This window comes from Carassius carassius, chromosome 36 (genome assembly GCF_963082965.1).
Source record: "Carassius carassius chromosome 36, fCarCar2.1, whole genome shotgun sequence".
Lineage (NCBI taxonomy): Eukaryota > Metazoa > Chordata > Actinopteri > Cypriniformes > Cyprinidae > Carassius > Carassius carassius.
The window spans coordinates 3,072,071-3,096,020 of NC_081790.1; the positions used below are offsets into that span (position 1 = coordinate 3,072,071).

General features: G+C 39.4%; 1 protein-coding gene and 1 long non-coding RNA gene across 2 annotated transcripts in view; both read right to left on the minus strand.

Annotated features, from left to right (window-relative positions):
• The window catches only part of LOC132116925 (netrin-G2-like), a 72,501-nt gene that overhangs the window by 33,404 nt on the left and 15,147 nt on the right, over positions 1–23,950 (minus strand). The window contains exon 3 of the mRNA XM_059525825.1: positions 7,748–8,391. Coding sequence (XP_059381808.1) covers positions 7,748–8,391 — 644 coding nt within the window. The remainder of the gene's footprint in view (positions 1–7,747; positions 8,392–23,950) is intronic.
• Positions 20,780–21,951, minus strand: LOC132116921 (uncharacterized). The gene is made up of 2 exons (XR_009425718.1): positions 21,646–21,951; positions 20,780–21,070 (listed from the first exon to the last, which is right to left on the minus strand). It is a non-coding gene; the product is annotated as an uncharacterized LOC132116921 (long non-coding RNA).

The following is a 23,950-nucleotide window of genomic DNA, read 5'->3' on the forward strand; positions in this document are numbered from 1 at the left end:
TCTTGATTCAACAGTGTTAATTAATGTAAAAAGAACTACAGCAATTGAATAATTCTGCTTGATCTTGATCCTATTACATCATTTTTAGCAATGCACCAAAAAGCCAAAAATATTCAGCTATAAAAATGAATTTTCAGATTTGACAGAATGTTTTTTTTACTAAAACATTTGTACTTAATTATTGCTTCTCTGATGGTGCGTTGCAACTGCAGAAAGCTTTTAAACAATGTCACGTAATATTATCCATTACATTCAATTACTATAATATTGTTAATAAGCTGAAAAAATTTTCCCCCTAGATGCATGCACTATATAATATATTTATTATATTTTTTTAAACATAGTGTTATTTATTACATATTGCCATTCAATGACAATTTTTGCTATTCATATTCACTAAATTACATATTTGTTACATTTTTACTTAACCTTAACGTAGCTGTGGTAGTTTTGTTTCATATCGTTCCACAGGTTTGTTGGTCTTGCATAAAATAAAAATTACAACTCAAATCAATATTTCATGTGCATTCATCTATTTGTTTGGTAAGCATCCGTGTAACAAGCTGAATAAAGTACAGTCAGCTGCTCATTAGTGCAGAAGAATTCCCTTCAGGCTGATACAAGATACCCGATCTGGTTAAATGTGTGATAACCAGCTGACTGTACTTTTAGCTTTTGTGTATAAACATCTGCAGGTATAGTGAGGTACAGAAATTGGTGATTTTATAGGTCATAAACAGTGTAAATTTAAAACACTGTACAAATTGTGAGTAAAAAAGGAATGGAATAATTTACAAATCTCATAAACTTATATTTTATTAACAATAGAATATAGATAACATCAAATGTTGAAAGTGACACATTTTGAAATGTTACGCTAAATATTGGCTCATTTTGGATTTCATGAGAGCTACACATTCCAAAAAAGTTGGGACAGGTAGCAATAAGAGGCCGGAAAAGTTAAATGTACATATAAGGAACAACTTATTAGGTCAATTGGCAACATGATTGGGTATAAAAAGAGCCTCTCAGAGTGGCAGTGTCTCTCAGAAGTCAAGATGGGCAGAGGATCACCAATTCCCCCAATGCTGCGGAGAAAAATAGTGGAGCAGTATCAGAAAGGAGTTTCTCAGAGAAAAATTGCAAAGAGTTTGAAGTTATCATCATCTACAGTGCATAATATCATCCAAAGATTCAGAGAATCTGGAACAATCTCTGTGCGTAAGGGTCAAGGCCGGAAAACCATACTGGATGCCCGTGATCTTCAGGCCCTTAGACGGCACTGCATCACATACAGGAGTGCTACTGTAATGGAAATCATAACATGGGCTCAGGAATACTTCCAGAAAACATTGTCGTTGAACACAATCCACCGTGCCATTCGCCGTTGCCGGCTAAAACTCTATAGGTCAAAAAGAAGCCATATCTAAACATGATCCAGAAGCGCAGGAGTTTTCTCTGGACCGAGGCTCATTTTAAATGGACTGTGGCTAAGTGGAAAACTGTTCTGTGGTCAGACGAATCAAAATTTGAAGTTCTTTTTGGAATACTGGGACGCCAAGTCATCTGGACTAAAGAGGACAAGGACATCCCAAGTTGTTATCAGCGCTCAGTTCAAAAGCCTGCATCTCTGATGGTATGGGGTTGCATGAGTGCATGTGGCATGGGCAGCTTACACATCTGGAAAGGCACCATCAATGCTGAAAGATATATCCAAGAACAACATATGCTCCCATCCAGACGTCGTCTCTTTCAGGGAAGACCAGTGTTGGGGGTAATGCATTACAAGTAACGCGAGTTACGTAATCAGATTACTTCTTTCAAGTAACTAGTAAAGTAACGCATTACTTTTTAATTTACAAGAAAATATCTGATTTACTTTTTCAAAAAAGTAACGCCAGTTACTTTGTATTCCCATTTTTTGACTGACAAGCCTCCTGTTCCCATATTGGGAGAAATCGGAAGTATGGAGGTGTTGTGTGCGCTAGGTGAACATGTTACTGTAGTTCTAGACTAAATGTGAATGTGCATTAATTCATCCCACTCCCAAAAAAACAAAAAACAAAACAGATTTAGTATTCATCAAAATTAATCAAAACAGTGAAATGCAAACTCAGAATATGACGCAAACCTGCTATAACTAAATATATTAAATAACACAAATGTATCTATTCCCATTTTATTAACAGTGTCTTTGCTGCTGACCTTTAATGATCCAGTTCAACCATACTAATAATTAAAAAATGACTTTAGATAAACTAACAATTGTGCTTCATTGTTTTTTTTTTTATTGCTGAAGAGTGTTGAACCTTCTTCTCCTGTGTTCTACTGTACAGACGTGAATTTACTTTTCCTTCAGCCTGAGGTTTATTCATTACACTTTTTGGTGTGAAAGGGCTTTTACATTTGCTATAAATAGAACTTCTTATATTAAAAACAATCAAGCCCTGCTCATATTTAAAAAGTAACGTGAAAGTAACGCAAAAGTAATGTAACACATTACTTTCCATAAAAAGTAACTAAGTAACGTATTTAGTTACTTTTTTAGGGAGTAACGCAATATTGTAAGGCATTACTTTTAAAAGTAACTTTCCCCAACACTGGGGAAGACCTTGCATTTTCCATCATGACAATGCAAGATCACATACTGCATCAATTACAACATCATGGCTGCGTAGAAGAAGGATCCGGTACTGAAATGGCCAGCTGCAGTCCAGATCTTTCACCCATAGAAAACATTTGGCGCATTATAAAGAGGAAGATGTGACAAAGAAGACCTAAGACAGTTGAGCAACTAGAAGCCTGTATTAGACAAGAATGGGACAACATTCCTATTCCTAAAGTTGAGCAACTTGTCTCCTCAGTCCCCAGACGTTTGCAGACTGTTATAAAAAGAAGAGGAGATGCCACACAGTGGTAAACATGGCCTTGTCCCAACTTTTTTGAGATGTGTTGATGCCATGAAATTTAAAATCAACTTATTTTCCCATTAAAATGATACATTTTCTCAGTTTAAACATTTGATATGTCATCTATGTTGTATTCTGAATAAAATACTGAAATTTGAAACTTCCACATCATTGCATTCTGTTTTTATTCACAATTTGTACAGTGTCCAACTTTTTTGGTCTATTCATTTTAATGCATTAGTTTATTCGATTATTTAGTTGTAGTTATTGTTGTACCTAATGTTGCCATGGCAGCCATCTAGAAATAAAATTGTTCACTGAAATAAAAAAATTAATATAATAATAATAATAACTATTATTATTTGTGTAATAAGTAATACTATTTTAAAACAATATTATTTGATATTGTTTATATTAATATAATTATATATAATACTATCATTTTATTATTTTATACACAATATTTTTATTTAATAATATTTTTTTTAACAAAATGTGTTTTCTGCTTGTAACATACCATATATTTCCCATATAATAACAACAACAACAACAACAACAACAAAATATATCCATCTATCCTCCCAATAATTTGGGAAACAGGGCTAATAATAATAACAATAAACTATTACATAGAAAAGGATTTTTGAAACATTCCCTTTTTGTACATAAGGGTGAGTAAATGACGGAAGTATCAATTTATTTAATTATTTATTTATTTTTGTAAATGATTAAATCAGCACAAGACCAAGATGGAAAACCTTGAGGAAAAAAAACTGTTCTGGCTTCTATAACATGCACTCGCTCACACAAAACACACACATACACTACAGGCTGCTTAAGAAAACAACACACACACACTTGTTGTGATCGATAGAGACCCGTATCTTACCCAGTCTCAGCCTAAGAATAACTTATTGATCATCAGATTGTGTTACCAAGGGTGTGTGTGTGTGTGTGTGTGTGTGTACGTGCATTGGTGTTTAAATGCCTCTTTTTATAACTAAACACTACTGAAAACATCTCACCAATGACACACACATGTAATCATTCACTGTCATGTAGAACTGTACATGTCAGGATTATACTTCATACTTTGTGTAAAGTGTGTGTGTGTGTGTGTGTGTGTGTCTTTAAATGCAACTAAATGTATGTCAGATTCATCACTGCAGTTTGCAACCTCAGCAGCTGTCCATAAAGAAACAGGTACTGGACTTCACAGCAAAAGATGAGTGTGTGTGTGTGTGTGTGTGTGTGTGTGTGTGTGTGTGTGTGTGTGTGTGTGTGTGTTGTGCTTGATAGTGTGAGTGAAGTCAAGTGCAGTGAAGTGTATCTTAATACAAATGTCTAAATCCTCTCTGAGGGCACAAATGACAATCCATAAATCTTACAATAAACACGTTCATGTGCTCATCATATATACTGAGACTGTAATATAGATCTAACACCACAGACAGATGCTTTCATGTTCACTTAATAAAGATTTGGGCCAATATGAATACCTGATACAATAAGATTGTAGTTGTCACATTTCATGAACAGGATATACATTTTGGCCTAAATTACTTAAAATGTTTGTTTTATTTATTTATATATTTATCACAAAAACAACTTGATTACAGGGTTAACAATAATGCGAATAATATTATAATGACAATATTTATTAATTTGATTTATATTCATATTTTAATTAATAAAACTATAATTTTCATCATTATTTAATCATTTTTATTTTCAATACAATAACTTGTGTTTTCTGTTTGTAGTTATTGATGAACATTAATTTTGTATATTATTATATGTTTATACAATCAATTAAATATGTAAATTACAACTATGACTGGACAGGCCAGAATCTGCATTTATAAGGTGATTTAATACTTTAATTTTGTTTAAATTAGCTATTCGTCATGCTACATTCTTGTTATAAGGTAGTTTATCAATCGTATAAAGTGCATTACTATGTGATTTGACATGAGATTTTATCGCCTCTAATGCTTTAAAAGTCCAAAAGGACATCCCGTTCTTCATGGACAGAGCCGGTACTCTCAGTTTTGATTTCCACATTTTAGCATAATTAAATCCACTCCTCAGATTTTAGCCCAACATCAGTGCAGGAAACAGGAGAAGATGTGCGATGTGATCTGGGCGGCCCATAGGCATCGCTTTGTTCGCTGTGATCTGGCACATGTTCTCGATTTCTACATTCATTAATGTTCACTGTTGTCTGTCTTTGGTGTGGTTTCATATCAGACATCAGACGTAGAGGACGTATTTCTACAATTTTGTAGTATTTTTCCACTGAAGCTGTTATTTTAGTATAGTTGAGATACTATTTATGTATTTATTTTCATTTGCTTTTATTTTAATATTTTCTGTTTTCATTCATTACATTTTTTTTCTCATTTTTAAATGTCTAATATGTTTTGTTTCGTCTAATATGTCAAATTTGTATGTCAGTTATAGTTTTTAGCTATTATAGTACTTAAACAAAAACAATAAATGTTGAAAGTGTTAGGGTTGTTGTTATTTCTTTAGATTTTATTTCAGATAAATGTAATTTATTTTATTGAAATATGTTTTTTATGTTTTAATTTTAGTTAATCTAGTTAACTTTAGTCAAAATATATGGTAAGATGTTTTTATATTTTTTTATTTACATATTATTCAGAGTGAGAGAGAAAGTATAATGTTTTATAGTATATTAATGTATATATTAATTAATTCATTAATAATTTTGCCAAAACGTTAATTGGCAAAATCTGTATGGATAGAAGCAAATATTATGTGTAAATATAAAGACAGAATACATGTAAATTCCTTTAACAATGTAGCCATCATGTCAAGCTTGGATATGTAAGGCAGGTTTGTTTATTGTTAACAAATTGTCACTCACTGCAATTACAGCCCAAACCTGTGATAGTCCCCAGTGTCTCATTTATATCATTACGACAGTCGATATCTGTACCAGTAATGACTCAAGCATTATTGCAGATCATTTGTTCGCCTCCTGATAGTTTTAATAGTTATTGGTTATGATAACATGCCCTGTATTAACAAGCATCTGTTTGCCCTATAATAATACACAACACAATCTGATTAGATGAGTTGCTCCAAATGCTTTATGGATAATAATTGGCCTGACTCAGTAGAGTCGCTTAACTCACAATGATAGCATGGGGTAGATTAGTCATCATCTAATACCGAGTAAGTTAACAAACAATAATCATTTCTGTGTGGACGTGACAGGAATAGTAATTTTTAATATATATATATATATATATATATATATATATATATATATATATATATATATATATATATATATATATATATATAAAATAAAGTAAACCAAACTTAATTAAGCATTGCTTGGTAATTGGTTGACCTTAATTGTGTTTTATCTAATTGTGTACTTAAATTTAACAGCGGAATAATTTTTAGTTGATTGCAATCCTTTACATACCTTTCTAACAAAGTTATCTGAATACAAATTACAATTTTAAATTCAGAATATCTTTATTCAATATTCAGAATATCAATATTCCGAATTCAGAATATTCATAAATTCATTTACTTTTTCAAGTTACTTTTTTAACTTTGTAACTGCAAAAACATTAAAGGTGCACTAAGCGAATTAATCCAAACAATGTTGATATCTGAAAGCACCAAAACAAACACACTCATACCCCAACAGGACCTCGCTTCTGTTTTGATATCTTTTCCCCACATGTACGTACACAACCATGTCAACGACGATCGCGGAAACAAGCGAAGATGACGCAAGCATATTCAAACAAAAGCCAACACAAATAAGTCTTGTGAAACCAAGCAAAATCATTGTTACTTACCTATCAAGAAGAAAAAAACAATGCAATCTTGGCGCCCTCTTCCAAGCCTTTCCACTCCTTAAGTTCTCTCCACCTCTGGAAAGCTGCACTGATATTTACATGGGTCCTACCTCTTGCCTGATTGTAACCACTTTTGTAATGTTTTGTTCTTCTGATATTTTCCTCTTTTTTTATCTGCCATCTCTCTCTCTCTATGTAGTCGATCTGCTAATATCAATCCTGTGCGCTCCAAAAAAATGTTTTTTGGGACTCAATCCAACACTGTGGTCAAAAGCATTTTTCAAATATTGCTTAGTTCACCTTTAAAAACAAAACGTTAATTTAAAAGTAAAGTATGTAATGAAAAAAAAAAGAAAATCCCCAGCCTCCAACCCATCTAGCATTGGTCAGTCAAACAGATAGTCCCGCCCCCAAACTCACGCCATTGGCTGAGTCTGTGTTGCTGTGTTTTAATATTTAAAGGGTAGTTTACCTAAAAATGAAAATTCAGTCATTAATTACTCACTCTCATGTTGTTTTAAACCCGTAAGAACTTTGTTCATCTTCGGAACACAAATTAAGATATTTTTGATGCAATCCGAGAGCTCTCTGACCGTTCATAGACAACAACACAACTGTAATGATACTGTCTCCATAATGGGTGCGCGCTGCTGCAGATGGGATGAGGAGGAGAAGACTTGTAGAATAAAGTCATAATTTTTGTTTTCTTTGTGCAAAAGAAGCATTCTTGCAGCATCGTAAAATAACAATTGAACCCCTGATGTCACATGGACTGTTTTATCGATGTCCTTGCTAAGTTTCTGGACCTAGGAACATTACAGTTGTGTTGCTGTCTATAAAGGGTTAGATCTCTCAGATTGCATCAAAAAAAATCTTAACTTGTGTTCTGAAGATGGTCTTACAAGTTTGGAACGACATGAGAATTTTAATTTGTGGGTGAACTAATCCTTTAACACTGGTATTTTACTTCAGTTGTTTGTGTGTTCTCACCTGGCCAGCACCTCCACGTTAGAAATGGCGTAGAAGTATTTCATCAGGTTTTCTCTCTGGACGTACGTTCCTCCGAGAGCGGGCCTGAGGAGGCGGAGCCTGAGATTGGTGAACGTGAAGAAATCTCGTAAACCCTTCATGCTCTCCATCCGCGTGTACAGGCCTTCCATGTTCAGCAGCCTCGGGCCGGCGAAGATGGCGAAACGGGAACGCACCTCAAAGCGCACCACCTTCTCATTCTTGGACCCGACCCAGCGTGAGTATTGCTCTGTGCAGATGACGTGCGTGACGTTGGCCGCGGTCAGATCACGCGCTCGTCTTGGCGCGATGTTGAACGCATCCCAGCAATCATCGGCGTAATACTGGTAAGGCTGCCACGTGCGGCCAAAATTGAGTGACCTCTCCAGTACCATGACGGTGGGACGGCCGTATTCGAAGGTGATCTGAATGTCGTCGGTGAGTTCGAGGGTTTTGTTCCAGGACAAGGTGATGTTGGCCTGAAGAGGCTCGGGATACCGCTGCCATGTGACCGTCTGCCAGTAGGTGATGAGGCCGCTGCGCTCGCGGTCCTGCATCAGCTGCGGCGGGTGAGCCAGGTCAGGGTTAGACGCGTCACATTCATCACTGCAGAGGTATGGATTCTCCTGCAGACAGAGAGACAGAGACACCCTTGTGAAAAAGAAACACACTTCAGCATACTATAAATGGATACTTAAGTGTTAAGAAATAGTCAAAAAAGTATTCTCTCTTTAAGTACACTTAACTCTTTCCCTGCCAGCATTTTTGGAAAAAAGTTGCCAGCCACCACCAGCGATTTTTATGATTTTCACTCAAATTTGATGGCCTCCAGTATATTTTCCTGAATGAATATTTGAATATGCAATACACCAAAAAAACAACAACATCTGAGCCTCTACTTTTAAACAAAAAAATCGTTTTATTCTAGCTTAAAGCATTCTTTTTTTTTTTTTTATCAACACTTGAATATAGGTAAGTTTCATAAAAATGTATAGTTTTGAGCAACAAGCTTGCACAGCCACATTATGCAGTTTTCATTTATATGCTGTCTATTGCTGATGATTGCATTTTTTTTTATATGCATCTGTTTGCATAAGAGTTCGCTCGTTTCTCCGTCCTGTTCACCTGTGTTTTTGTTTGGGGGGTTTTGTACTCGTTCAGAAGATGTGTAATAGTATGGAATTACATTTGGTTCAATAAAAATGAATGAAATTTTATAAAACTCAACGTAACTTTTTCAGAAACTATCAAAAATATGCCATTACAAAAGAAGAAAAACACAATGAAAATGAAAAAAAAATAACTCAGTCGCACAAGTTTTACAGGCTCTTCAAATATGCTTCATTCTTTGTTCATGTTTTTCTAAGATTCGTTTTCGCTAATCATGGATTCTAAATTCATTGCCACAGATTTCGCTTATGATTCGCAGTTTTTCGTTTGGTGTTTTGACACAAACCTCTCTGGGGGCGGGCTTAACAGTGATCTACTCTGATTGGATATTTGGATTGCAAATTTCATCAACTGTAAACCTGTCTTCTCTGTTTTCCTAAAAGAAATGGAAAACTATTTGAATGTAATTTCAGTATCTAGGCTACTAATAAGAAATCTATAAGAACTGGTAGAATTTGCTCTGCCTTTGATCTCCTTGTGTAATTTTGCTTAGATTTTGGTCCTCTTTTCTTTAGTTCTATTTTATTCTGTATTGTTTTTTTTGTGTGGTGGATATTATGTGATGTATGTTTACACTTTTGAATGTTTTTGTTCTCTGCATTAATAGAAAAAGAAAAAAAAAAGCTCTCGCTGTGATTTGTATGCAATACGTTGTGCCTTGTATTACTAAATATGTAAATAACATTTGACCTTCGATCGTCTCAGTCTGTAAATATGAGCTCTCAGGAGACACGGAGCGGCATCATCTTTCTCCTCCTCTTGTCCTTCAGGCAGCTTGAAGTAAGCTTGTGTTACTGAAGTAACCAATAACATTGATACACGTTTTTCATATTACAGTGCGCTACAGTTTGTTGGTGGTTATTATTGTCATTCAGTAACACAAGGTTACTTCAAGCTGCCTTGAAGGACAAGAGCTCATCTTTACAGACTGAGACGATCGAAGGTCAAATATTATTTACATATTTAGTAATACAAATCACAATCACGAGAGCTTTCCAATATTTGCGCCACTGAGTGGCGTCTGTACTTCCCGGTCAGAGAGCACCTGTCCATCAAAAGCTCATTATCCAATCAGAGTAGACCACTGTTAAGCCCGCCACCACGAGAAGTTTGTGTCAAAACACCAAACGAAAAACATAAGCGAAATCTGTGGCAATGCATTCAGAATCCACGATTAGCGAAAACGAATCTTTGAAAAAAATTAACAAAGAATGAAGCATATTTGAAGAGCCTGTTAAATTTGTGCGACTTAGTTAATTTTTTTAATTTTCATTGTATTAAGTTTTATAAAGTTTCGTTCATTTTAATTGAACCAAATGTAATTCCATATAATAGCGCCCCCGAGTGTATATCAGTGAAAACACAAAAAGTCGTAAAAACTCGTGGGCAATGGCAGGAAAAAAGTTAATTGGATTTTAAGCGATAGTTTACCAAAAATTTACATTCTGTCATTTATTACTCACCCTCATGTCATTCCAAACCCAAAAGTCCTTCATTTATCTTGGGAAAACAAATTAATATATTTTATGAAATCCGAGAGCTTTCTGACACTCCATAGACCGCAACGTAACTGAAATGTTTCCAGGCCCACAAAACATGAAGACGTTATTTTAATAGTCCATGTGACATCAGTTGGTTTGACCGTAATATTATGAAGCTACGAAAATAACTTTTGTGTTCAAAGAATTTGCTTACATGCTGACGAATGCACACGCATGTGTCTTGATACTTTTGTGAAAGTCCATCAAAAACAGACTCAGAAGAGAATAATTGTTGAATAAAGTCATTATTTTTGTTTTCTTTGTGCACAAAATTTATTATCTTAGCTTCCTAAAATTAAGGTTGAATCACTGATGTCACATGGACTATTTAATGATGTTCTTACTACCTTTCTGCCTTGAATGTGTCAGTTGTGTTGATGTCTATGGAGGGATTTCATCAAAAATATCTTCATTTGTGTTACAAAGATGAACGAAGAGGCCTTATGGGTTTGAAACGACATTAGGGTGAGTAATTAATGACAGAATTTTTACTTTTGGGTGAACAAACCCTTTAGTTTCATAGTATCTGCAAGTAGAGGTTATTTCTTTATCTTTTTTTTTTTTAAATGCACTTTTTTGAAGTTTAGCACACAGCACGCGTTCAACACAATTAAGCGCACTTCTTTTTCACAAAGACAGGCAGTGTTCTGACAGGAGATGTGATAGAGATAGAAACAGTGACTGATCGATTGACAAAAACAGAAGCAGGTAGAAAGTGTGTGTAATGCACAGATTCAAATAGAAACACAAAAAGAAAGGGGAGATTGTGAGCGAAGACAGATTGTAAACTCACACACACACACACACACACACACACACACATGGGCGCTTGTCAGGGTAAAACTACAGTGAAGAACTTGTGGGCTTTTATTAAAAGCAAAGACTGCAGGGATTGTTGATCTGTGAGCGCAAACTCCTGCTGCGCACACACACACACATCATTAAAAATCTGGGTCAATTCCATCAGCTCGCTTTATAAAATCTTGCAGACAATGATCATCTAACTATAGTTAGCAGAGACGGCTGCATTCAGGTATGACGGCTTTGAATCTGTCTATTCAGCATGTATTCAGGATCTGTGTCGATATATCAGATTCACACCTCGACAGAGAAATAAACACTCGCCTCCTTTTGTTCTCCATCTCACAGGAGCCGCGACATACACAAATGCTGCTTAATAAAGACATCACACACACGCCTCATAAGAGAAGCTTGTACAGCGTGGTGCATCTTGGGAAATACATCATCTGATTTATGAAGCCAGCCACACAGAGAATAAAAAATAAATTAAAGGGGTGATAAAACAAAGTGCGTGTATGAAAGAGAATGACAGAGAGAGAATAAAGAGGGGTGGTAAAGTGATAAAGCGACTTGAGCTCCTGAAGCTCAGAATCCAGTTCACACTTCTCATCTGTATAATCTAGAACTACAGATGGACCGATAATCAGCTCCTGTTTTTGTCAATATTCACACTTTTTGTTATCAGCTAAAAATCTGTTCTCACTTCTTTAATATTAAGTTAACAGATAATTGGTACCAGTCAGTGAATAGCACACACACAGTGACAATATTCAAAGTGAGTTGGGATAATTGCTCAACTTTTAACAGTCATTCATTCTCAAGTTAGAGACATGTAACTTAATTAGAAATAGTTTTTTAATGTACAACAATCTAGATCACAAAAATGTCACTGCACAATTTCAAATAATAGTTATATAATATATATATATATATATATATATATACAATCATGATAATTATATTTGGTATAATTCTTCGTCTTATAATTATTATTACTTCATATTTATGCAAAGTTTAATGTCAGTAAGATATTTTAAATTAATACTTGTATTCAGCAACAACACATTAAATATAAACGTATGCATTTAGTAAATATTAAATATAAAAGTGAAAGTTAAAAACAATTATAATAAAAGTTAAAAATTCTAATATTTCTATTTCAAATAAATGCTTTACTTTTGAAATAGATATTTAGCAAAGAATCATGAAAAATATAATTTCAACAAAGATATTAAGGAGCACAATGGTTTTCAACATTGATAATAATAGGAAATGTTTCTTGAGTGTTTAAGAAATCAACATATTAGAAAATTTATTTTAAATTGCAATAATAAATCACAATATTCATGTTTTTACAGTATTTTTCTATCCAAAAAATGCAGCTTTTATAGCGACGTCTTTCAAAAACATTTTAAAAAATCTCATAAACCCAACTTTGCGTGTATTTAGCTATTTATCTGTTATTAAATTAAATATTATTATTATTATTATTATTATTATTATTATACCAGCAAATCAGACATTTCACTGACATTGCTAATAACTTCCTCTTGAAAAATGTTTAAAGATCTGATGCAGATCTGAGCTTGTAAACTCTGGGAAGTACAGTGACCAGTTGTTCCTTGAAAGCTCTTGCTGCATCCAGGTACCTCAACTTTCCTGTCCACTTTTGCTCCTAGAAGTTGTGTAACAGCCAATCAGATCATAACTGCTGATTTTTGTCAGCCTTTGGCATTTTATATGCAACATAAATGAGCTGGCAGTTCATCTCAGCACTCTAGCAGCTTCTATAATTCCAGTTATGTAATGTCCAAAGCTTTGGATGCAGTTCTGTCAGCTACTGTATACTGCATTATGCTGATTAGTTGCCGGTAAGTGTTTCAAACCAAACTCAAGCGTTTGATTCACAGACCTCGTTCAGTTTGGAAACTTCAGTGACTAGTTATTCCTCTGAATGTACATCTTAATCCTTTCAGACACATTCTACAGTACAGTAATTCTGTTCTGTCTGATGGTCTGACTCTATTAGCTCCCTCTAGAACAGGGGTTTAAAGTTACCCTCTTCCCCAAGATCACATTACAGCTCTGTTCCTACAGGCCTCTTCACTGCCACTCATTTCTGCTAAACATAATTCTGTTTCCTCAAGATGCACCAGTCTATCTCTCCTTTAATCCATTGTTTCTTCTCTCTCCTCCTCTTTTCTCCGTAATGTTATTAGAGAGAAACCTCATTCTGTTACACTCTTACAGCAGTCTGTTTCTTCAATGCAGACAGACAGAATCAGACACCATCATCTGATCTGAATGCAACATCTGCACATGTGGCCAAGTGGTCTTTTTGCTGGCGATATTCAACCCTCAAGAGATATACAATAGACTACGCCACCCTGGGACTATACCAGGGAATCACAGTTCACTTAAAATGTTATAAGGAACCCAGGTGCATTCCACTGAATAATGTGAGCAAGAGACGTGGGTAGCAAAATAGAGTTTGTTTATTAGTACAAAAGTTTAAAATGCAGGAATAGTCACCCAGCCAATTACTAAACTGGAAATCACAATCCACAATAAGGATTCACAATTACTTCGGAGCTGTGGCCTATTGGCATCAAATGGGCTAAGAGAGGGAGCAAAAGAGGAAAATCACACTAAGTGCACACACACACACACACACTCTCTCCAATACCCGTGATTTTATCAGTGGTGCTCACACAGCATAACACAGCACACGGTGAAGGAAAGCCTCACTGCCGTCGGACACACAGCTCCTGTAATTGTAATACAAACCAAAATAAATCAAATTAATAAAAATTAATCAATAAAAACTTAAATGCAGGGGAGCAAAAGAAACCCTTCCAACATAAAGAAAAGAAATAAATTCTAGCTTAAACAGCTAGATAATAACACAAAAGGAAAAGGAAAAATAAATTTAAAGACAACAATGTCCAAGAGAAAATCTCAGCATTCTGAACCAGTCCAAAATGAGAAACACCACAAAGGGCAAATGAAGAAATAAATATCTGAATGAGCGCGGCCCTCGAACTCGTTATTTCCCAACGTACGAGGAAAAGATCTTCAAAATACAGTCACAGTAGGAGCAGGTTTTAACCAACAACTCCAAAATCGGGCCGCGCTAAATCACCCAGAACAAAATGATGAAAACACACAGCAAAAATATACAGAAAAGAAACGAAAGCAAATCCAGCAGGAACAAAACAGCAGCGTGCTTCTATATGTAGTAGGGAAATGCAGCACGCCCAGTCTTAGCCCTTAATAGATAAGAAGACGATTAGTAAACTAGTTCTAGTTTATGAACAGCAATCGGAAATATAAACACACATACCAAATAACGCAGCCGTTCGCCACACCAGAAAGCAGAGCTGACGTCAGTATCCACGGGATAGAAATGAAGTAGATGCCAAACAGCATATATTGGATATCCCCACTCAACCGGTAAACACACGGGAATGCTGGGACTAGGCAGTGTAACGAGCCAGACCGCACGTAACGGTTGTTTACAATAGACTCTCCAGTGCACGCAAAGCCCCACAGAAATAACACAAGCGGTGTTAAAATGCCCAAACGGCTGTGTTTTAACCACAGACCTCTGTTGAATGCCGGTAAACAGGAAGAGCGCAGGCACAGAACAGATGACCACCTCCGGCCCGCACCAAACAGCCATTTAAACACACCTCCCTGCGGGGAGATAGGCTACCAATAACATGACGTCACTACAGGGAGGATCTGACTAATCTGCCACAATCTACCCCTACTTTTTGTATCGTCGCCCCGACGATAGAATACGGCAACCCCACTTATCAATTCCAAGGCCTGTAAATGACAGAGATCCCACTAGAGACAGACCCACCTAGGGGCACAGCCTCACCAGGCGCCTCCACTGACCGTGGCAGGTGATGGACATTGGAGTGCTGGCCTGCTCTGGGTCTCGTTGATCTCCGCAAAGCCATTACCTCAGTGCCTGGTGGGCCTACAGACACAGTAACAGATCCCGGAGCGAGACCCATTTCTCCAGAACGGTGTTGTCCTTGGGCTACTGGTATCCCAGGTACCGTCACCAGGGGGCAAGGGTCCAAGATATCCAAGGGAGCTTGGACAGCTGCAGGGACTAAATTACTAACAGCCGGACTCTGAGCCTGGGGGGTTTCAGGGACGAACAGTAGCAAATCGCCCTCGTCTGGCTCATCCTCTAAAGGCAGCGCCCCCTCCACCAAAGGCCTATCCCGAGGGCTCGGAACTGGACGGTCCCCTAAAATCTTAGCCTTCAACAAAGAGCGATGAACATGCCTTACCTTACCCAACTCATCAACCGGTGCAATTGTATATACTGAACCCCCTTCAACAGGTGCCTTCACTACTTTATACACAACTGGGCTCCACAAGTCTTGGATCTTATGGCGACCTCTCATGCCACACTCACGGAGGTAAACCAACTGGCCCTCCTCAAGTGACACACACCGCACATTCTGATCATGATGTATTTTACGTCTCTCCGCGGCCACCCTTAGCCGATCACGTGCCCCTTCAAAGGCCACATGGAGCCTAGTTTGATGTTCCACAACCCACTCATGAACATTACCTACCCCCACCTCCTGGACTCTGCCCAACAAAAAGTCAACTGGGAGCCGTGGTTCTTGCCCAAACATTAGGAAGTATGGGGACTCGCCAGTGGTCTGATGCGGGGTGGTGTTATAACAGAAAAGTACTTGTGGAAGGCAAGACACCCAGTCCCTCTTCCGAGAAACAGGCAATGTACGGAGGAGACTATGCAACGTCCTATTGAAGCGCTCGCATTGGCCATTACCAGCCGGATGGTAAGGAGTAGTGCGAGACTTCTCGACCTTGTACAACTGACAGAGCTGCTGGATGAGAGAGGATTCAAAGTTACGGCCCTGATCGGAATGAATCCGACCAGGGACCCCAAACTTGTAAAACCACTCGGCCACAAGAACCTGGGCCACAGTCTCCGCCCGTTGGTCCCGTGTGGGGATAGCCATGGTGTACTTCGTGAAGACATCAGTCATCACGATGACATTTTCAACTCCTGAACGAGAGGGTTCAAGCACAGTAAAGTCAATGGCTACGATCTCGTTAGGTCTTGATGCCAACAAATGGCCCATAAAACTACGGGCAGTGGGACCCCCATGCTTAGCAACTTGGCACCTTTCACACTCCTGGCACCATCGTGCCACTTCTGAGGACATTCCAGGCCAATAACACCGCTGCTGTACCAACTCAGTGGTACGCTCATTCCCCTGGTGCCCATGCTCCTGATGAAGCTGCCTCAAAACCTCAGATTTTAAGGTAGTGGGTAAAATCAATTGAAAGCACTCCTCACCCCCATCAGAGCGAAACACTCGTCGATACAATACACCCTCTCTCTCAATGAACCGATCCCACTGACGAAGCAGGATCAATCCCAGCCTAGACAACCGTTTGCGTTCTTCCACTCTAGGGAACACCTTTCGCTTCCAAAAGGGCAAAATTTCCTTAATCACAGGGTCTGCCTGTTGCAAAGAGCTCAATTCTGCAGTGGTATAACTGGGCAGGGCTGTGATCACCGCTTGAGTGGCTTGAACAGCTACCTGCGTACCAGCCCCCTGCTGTACAGCACGAGGAACTGCAGTGCCTGGAAGCAAGTCCCCTAACATGCTAGAGTCAAGTGGGTGCTGCCTCGACAGAGCATCTGCGTTTCTATTACATCTGCCTGATCGATACCTCACCTCAAAATCAAAAGCTGCAAGTTGTGCTGCCCAACGCTGTTCAGTCGCCCCAAGCTTTGCCGATGATAGATGGCTAAGGGGATTGTTGTCGGTGAAAACAACACATTTGTGCCCCAACAAATATTCACGGAACTTTTCAGCCATGGCCCACTTGAGCGCCAAGAACTCTAATTTCATAGAGCTATAGTTGTTCATATTGCGCTCAGTGGGCCTAAGACTGCGGCTGGCATATGCAATTGGCCGCACGGTTCCTCCCTGTTCTTGGGAAAGAACTGCCCCAAGACCACTGAAACTAGCGTCAACCTCCAGAATAAATGGCAGAGTAAAATCTGCGTAGGCAAGCACAGGGGCAGAGGTGAGTTTCCTCTTTAAGGCTTCAAAACTATCCTGACAAATCTCACCCCAGGCACCGTTAAAACTCACCTCCCTACGTTTCTTTGTCTTGCCACCTGCCAGTTCGGCCACCAATTTATGCAGAGGGGCCGCCAACCTGGCAAACCCCTCCACAAAACGGCGGTAATAACTGGCAAAACCCAGGAACGAACGCAACTCGGACAGACTTGTAGGAGTGCGCCACTGAGCTACCACTTCAATTTTACTTGGGTCTGTGGACACACCTTGAGACGACACCACATGCCCTAAATACTTTACCTCACGTTGAAAGAAGGCACACTTTCCTAACTTGGCTTTTAGTCCTTCAGCCCCTAACCGACCCAAGACCACCCCCAGACGCTCCAGATGTTGAGCCACCGAGGAAGAGAACACCACAATGTCATCTAGATACAAGAGCAAAGATTGGCATTGTTGGTCACCAAACAACCTCTCCATCAGACGTTGGAAGGTACTGGGAGCGTTACAGAGACCAAATGGCATCCTATTCCACTCGAATAGGCCAAATGGGGTACAGAAAGCAGTCTTAGGCCGGTCAACTTCAGTGACAGGTACCTGATTGTACCCGCTGGCTAAATCCATAGTGGAGAACCAGCGGGCACCAGTCAGGGCATCAAGGGACTCCTCAATACGGGGCAAAGGGAAGGCATCCTTCCTAGTTTTAGAATTAAGTTGACGATAGTCCACGCACATTCGTAGACTACCGTCTTTTTTCTTAACTAAAACAATGGGAGACGCATAGGGGCTGCAGCTTTCCCGGATAACCTGTGCCTCAAGAAGTTGATTAATGTGGGACTTTACTACCTCATATTCCGAAGGTGGTATACGCCTGTACCGTTGCCTGACAGGGGTATCGTCCAGAAGCGGAATATCATGGGCCAAGAGGTTAGTGCACCCCAGATCACCCTCATGGGCTGAAAACACAAATTTGTACTTGTGAAGCAAAGCCCGGACCCGGCTTTGCTCTTCCCCTGCCAAAACTGACAAATCTATGGCATCAATCTGGTCCTCCACAGTAGAGGGGACCAAGGAACTATGGGAGCCTACAGTAGCAGTTAAGGACCTTACTTCAGTAATACCTTCTGGCAAACTAATGACAAAGACACCACTCAATGTGCCTAAAGACGTCCTGGGGTAAAGAATCACCTCAGTGGTACCCACATTCACAACCGGGATATACACCGTGCCCCGGGTCACTTGAACCAGTGCGGGGGAGGCCAACAAACCAGCAGGTAAGCCTGAATCTGGAGGCTCAAACAGCACGGGACCGGAAGCATAATGTTCTGAGCAGGTTGCCGCTACCAGCTTCATGGTACCACCTGGAATGTGACACATGCCCCGCCCCCGCACCCTAACCCCCCCAACACGATCAGAGGTCTGGACACTAACCTTACTACAATGTTGTAATGCCTTTGTGACGGAGCTAGGGGCCTGTGACACCACCGGTAAGTCAAAAAGGGATGTACCATGTTGTCCAAAAAGTTCCTGGTAGCACCGGCCAAGGACATTCATCCCCAAGACACCCGGGACATGTCCACCGGCGCCACCAGGAGGATCTCGGACAACCAGCACTCCACACTCCGGTACTACTTTACCACAAAGTTCGACATCGAGCTCCATATACCCGATATAAGGAATCGCAAGACCATTCGCAGCGGTAAGTTGCAACCATTGACACGACCTAAGACGCTCCTGCCCCCATGGTTCAAAATACTGGTGAAAGCAACTCTCGGTGATCGTGGACACCATGGAACCGGTATCCACTAAACATGGCACTTGAACACCACCGATGAGCACATTAAGATGAGGACAGGAGGACACCAAACGAGAGACAGAATTTAGACGGTTTACAACATTTGAGTCAAATGACTCCCCATCCGCGCTGTGACTCCGCAGCCCGGTGGGGATTAGTTTTCCGACGGCTGTGAAGATCGAAACTGCCTAGACCCAGTTGAAGATATACCCACTGCTGGAGCGCGAGGGAGAACACGTTCTCCATCACACTCTCGGGCAAAATGGCCAGACCGTTGGCACCTCCGACATACTATATTACTGTGATGTGGGGACCGGCTATATGAATTAGGGACCTGCAAGCGAGCCAACCCTTGGGTAAGTTGGTTTAACTGTTCTTGTTGTGCCTTCAACATTTCCCGTAACTCTACTAGCTCCGACTTGGAAGGGGAGCTCAACCGAACTACCTGCGACTCCCCCTGCATGGCATACTGGGCCCCATAGGCCACTGGTACAGACTGACTTCGCCCTCTCGCACCCCCAGGCACTCCCTCCCGCTCCCAGCGCATTGCCTCGCTACGAACATCTAAGAGGGAAGAGGTAGGGTCACGGCGGACTAATTGTTTTAGTTCCCGACGAAGACCAATATCGAGCACGTGCTCGACAAACTGGTCACGCAATAAAGCTTCTGCATTTGGTATGGCATGCGGCGACTGCTGTTTTACCCCCTCCAAGAGGCCCATCAATGCAATAGAGAACTCTAAAAGTGTTTCTCCTTCCTGCTGCCTCCTGGAAAAAAATGCCTGTTGCAATGCTACATATGACAAAGAACACCCATACAATTCCTTTAAGGCCCGAATTATCTTATCTGGATCCCCCCTCTCTGTCTCAGACCGATACCTGATCTCATCCCGAGCTTCTCCCTCTAAATGATCAAAAAGAAAGAATGCTTGATCAGCTCTAGACAAATGGCGAACCCGCATACAGGCTTGGGCCTCCTCTACCCATTCATTTATGGTAATACCGGGTCTCCCGCTAAATTTTGGGCACTTCCTATCTCGGGGAACAAACACAAATCGCTCAGTAGATGGGGCACTTGCACCAGCAGATTGCTGTGCACCAGAGGGTAAGGCGGTAGAAATAGGAGCTGTACTAGGACCTGGAATAACAATTTGAGTCTGTTCTTGTCTAAGTCTCTCATTATCAGCTCTTAATTGGGCCACAAGATCCTGAAGTTCTTGTAATTCTTCTGCCATCGCTAACTTTTAGTAAAACACTTACCACCAAGCAAGGCGGGGCAGAAAGAAATTTGGACCTGAAACACAATCAGGGGAGGTAGCCAAAGAGACCCTTCAAAGAGTCTACGCTGCTGTCTTGTTCCTGTAAAAATAAAAAAAAAGCAAATAATGGCAATACCAGCTGGCAAAGAAATCTTCACCCACGTCTCTGTTCCATTTAGTGGATCCTGCCGACTACGCCAAAATGTGGCCAAGTGGTCTTTTTGCTGGCGATATTCAACCCTCAAGAGATATACAATAGACTACGCCACCCTGGGACTATACCAGGGAATCACAGTTCACTTAAAATGTTATAAGGAACCCAGGTGCATTCCACTGAATAATGTGAGCAAGAGACGTGGGTAGCAAAATAGAGTTTGTTTATTAGTACAAAAGTTTAAAATGCAGGAATAGTCACCCAGCCAATTACTAAACTGGAAATCACAATCCACAATAAGGATTCACAATTACTTCGGAGCTGTGGCCTATTGGCATCAAATGGGCTAAGAGAGGGAGCAAAAGAGGAAAATCACACTAAGTGCACACACACACACACACACTCTCTCCAATACCCGTGATTTTATCAGTGGTGCTCACACAGCATAACACAGCACACGGTGAAGGAAAGCCTCACTGCCGTCGGACACACAGCTCCTGTAATTGTAATACAAACCAAAATAAATCAAATTAATAAAAATTAATCAATAAAAACTTAAATGCAGGGGAGCAAAAGAAACCCTTCCAACATAAAGAAAAGAAATAAATTCTAGCTTAAACAGCTAGATAATAACACAAAAGGAAAAGGAAAAATAAATTTAAAGACAACAATGTCCAAGAGAAAATCTCAGCATTCTGAACCAGTCCAAAATGAGAAACACCACAAAGGGCAAATGAAGAAATAAATATCTGAATGAGCGCGGCCCTCGAACTCGTTATTTCCCAACGTACGAGGAAAAGATCTTCAAAATACAGTCACAGTAGGAGCAGGTTTTAACCAACAACTCCAAAATCGGGCCGCGCTAAATCACCCAGAACAAAATGATGAAAACACACAGCAAAAATATACAGAAAAGAAACGAAAGCAAATCCAGCAGGAACAAAACAGCAGCGTGCTTCTATATGTAGTAGGGAAATGCAGCACGCCCAGTCTTAGCCCTTAATAGATAAGAAGACGATTAGTAAACTAGTTCTAGTTTATGAACAGCAATCGGAAATATAAACACACATACCAAATAACGCAGCCGTTCGCCACACCAGAAAGCAGAGCTGACGTCAGTATCCACGGGATAGAAATGAAGTAGATGCCAAACAGCATATATTGGATATCCCCACTCAACCGGTAAACACACGGGAATGCTGGGACTAGGCAGTGTAACGAGCCAGACCGCACGTAACGGTTGTTTACAATAGACTCTCCAGTGCACGCAAAGCCCCACAGAAATAACACAAGCGGTGTTAAAATGCCCAAACGGCTGTGTTTTAACCACAGACCTCTGTTGAATGCCGGTAAACAGGAAGAGCGCAGGCACAGAACAGATGACCACCTCCGGCCCGCACCAAACAGCCATTTAAACACACCTCCCTGCGGGGAGATAGGCTACCAATAACATGACGTCACTACAGGGAGGATCTGACTAATCTGCCACACACACATAAATGCATCTATTCAAACACAAACTCATTGTGACCCCCGACATGCTAAACTATAGTTGGATTAAAGAGGAGAATACACAGAAACCTTCAACCCCCAAATCCATTGAAACCCAACCCTCTGACACACTTAGTGGAGAATTAGCATGCTAACCGTGTGTTTTGTGCATTGTGTGATTGACAGCCCTATTTGTGTGTGTGAAGTGTGTGTGGGGGATAGCTTTTGTTTATATTGTAGGGACCAAATGTCCCCAGAATGATAGTAAAACCTGAAATCACATGCATCCTGAATAGCTGGTTCCCGGGAGGAAAATGGCTTAATTAACATGCTAAATAATGAAAATGTAAAAACACAGAATGTTTTCTGGGAGTGTTAGCTTTAGAGTGCTGTATAAAATATCTTTATCTCAAATATCAGTAGTACTATTTTTATAAAAACAATAAAAGTCAATGATGAGTTCCCACTGCAAGTGTGTGCTTGCATGCACTTGTATTTGCATATATATTTCATTAATTTGAGTGTGCTTTGGTTTTTGGCGTGCTTGTGCGGATGGTAATACTTGTGTATGTATGTATCACTGGCGGCGCCAGGGGGGGTTTTGGGGGGTCTCAAGAGCGCGGGTAAACCGAAGGCTTGAATGAAGGGCAGTCATCACCAATCATATTACATCGGGCGCAAAAGAACCGGTGAACCGGTTTTTTTTTTTCAACTGGTTTATTTGATCGAACTGTACGAAAGAACCGGTTCACTTGAGCACCTGCTCCTTTGCCCCTTAAGTGCCCTTTTGTCAAAGCAAAATTTCCTCGAATTTTTTTGTAATAACATTCCCTTTTGTGAATGCCTGCCCACGCTCAATCATAATATTAGTACAATTGATTAATAATAATGTAGCCGTAAATAAAATGACCAACATGATGACTTTTCACCTGACGACGACGACGACCTCATCCCACCGGGACTATTCCTCACGCCGCACGCGCATTTTTTAATTGCTAGAGATTATTTTCAACACCGTGGCAGCTGGTAAGTGGTGTTTCATTCTCAGCGAAGTGATTTTGATGTTTATTTACTTATTATTATTTTACAAGAACGACGTGATGTGAGAACATGTTATATACATGTCATGATGTGATGTTATATTACAGTACTTATTTATTTTTTAACACGTAGAGTGTCTTAAAAATAATTATCACAACACTGGTAAGGCTTATTCAGATTTTCTCATTCTCTGAATTATCATTATAAAAATAAAAACAATTCAGAAATGAATTAAAATATAATTATATTTTAAATGTGACGCAAATATTTTTTTTCTACAATAGCAACATTGTTTACAACAGCAAGACCACTTTAGCCTGTAAACTCAATAAGATCTCTCTGGAAATAAATGTAAAAATATCAATGTCAATAAAAAATGCATAATACACCTGACATCAAAGTGTGAAGGATATGAATAACAAATGTAGCCTGTCATTTGTTTACATTGCAAAGGTGTTCAATTTTAGACAACAACTACAACAGTAATAATAATATTAATCACTATATTCCAATGTATCAGTTTTTTAATGTTTTGTATCAATATTTAAGGTGGACTTATTGATTAGGTGCAAGAGTAGTAGTGATGGTTAAAATAATAGATTAATGCTGAAATAGTAAATTGAGCCTTGTTCCTAGATGGACAGAGAGTGAAAAGTAATAGATCAGATGATGAGATGGAGATAGAGGAAGAAAAAGAGGGAAATGTAGAGGCACAAGTGACAGAAAGAGAGCAGGTAACAGAAAGCCAGGAGACAGAGGCTGGTGAGAAAAAGGAAAATGTAGAGGCACAAGTATTTTCTATAGTTTTTACTATAACCGCTGTTCTTAATTATTCTGTAGAACAG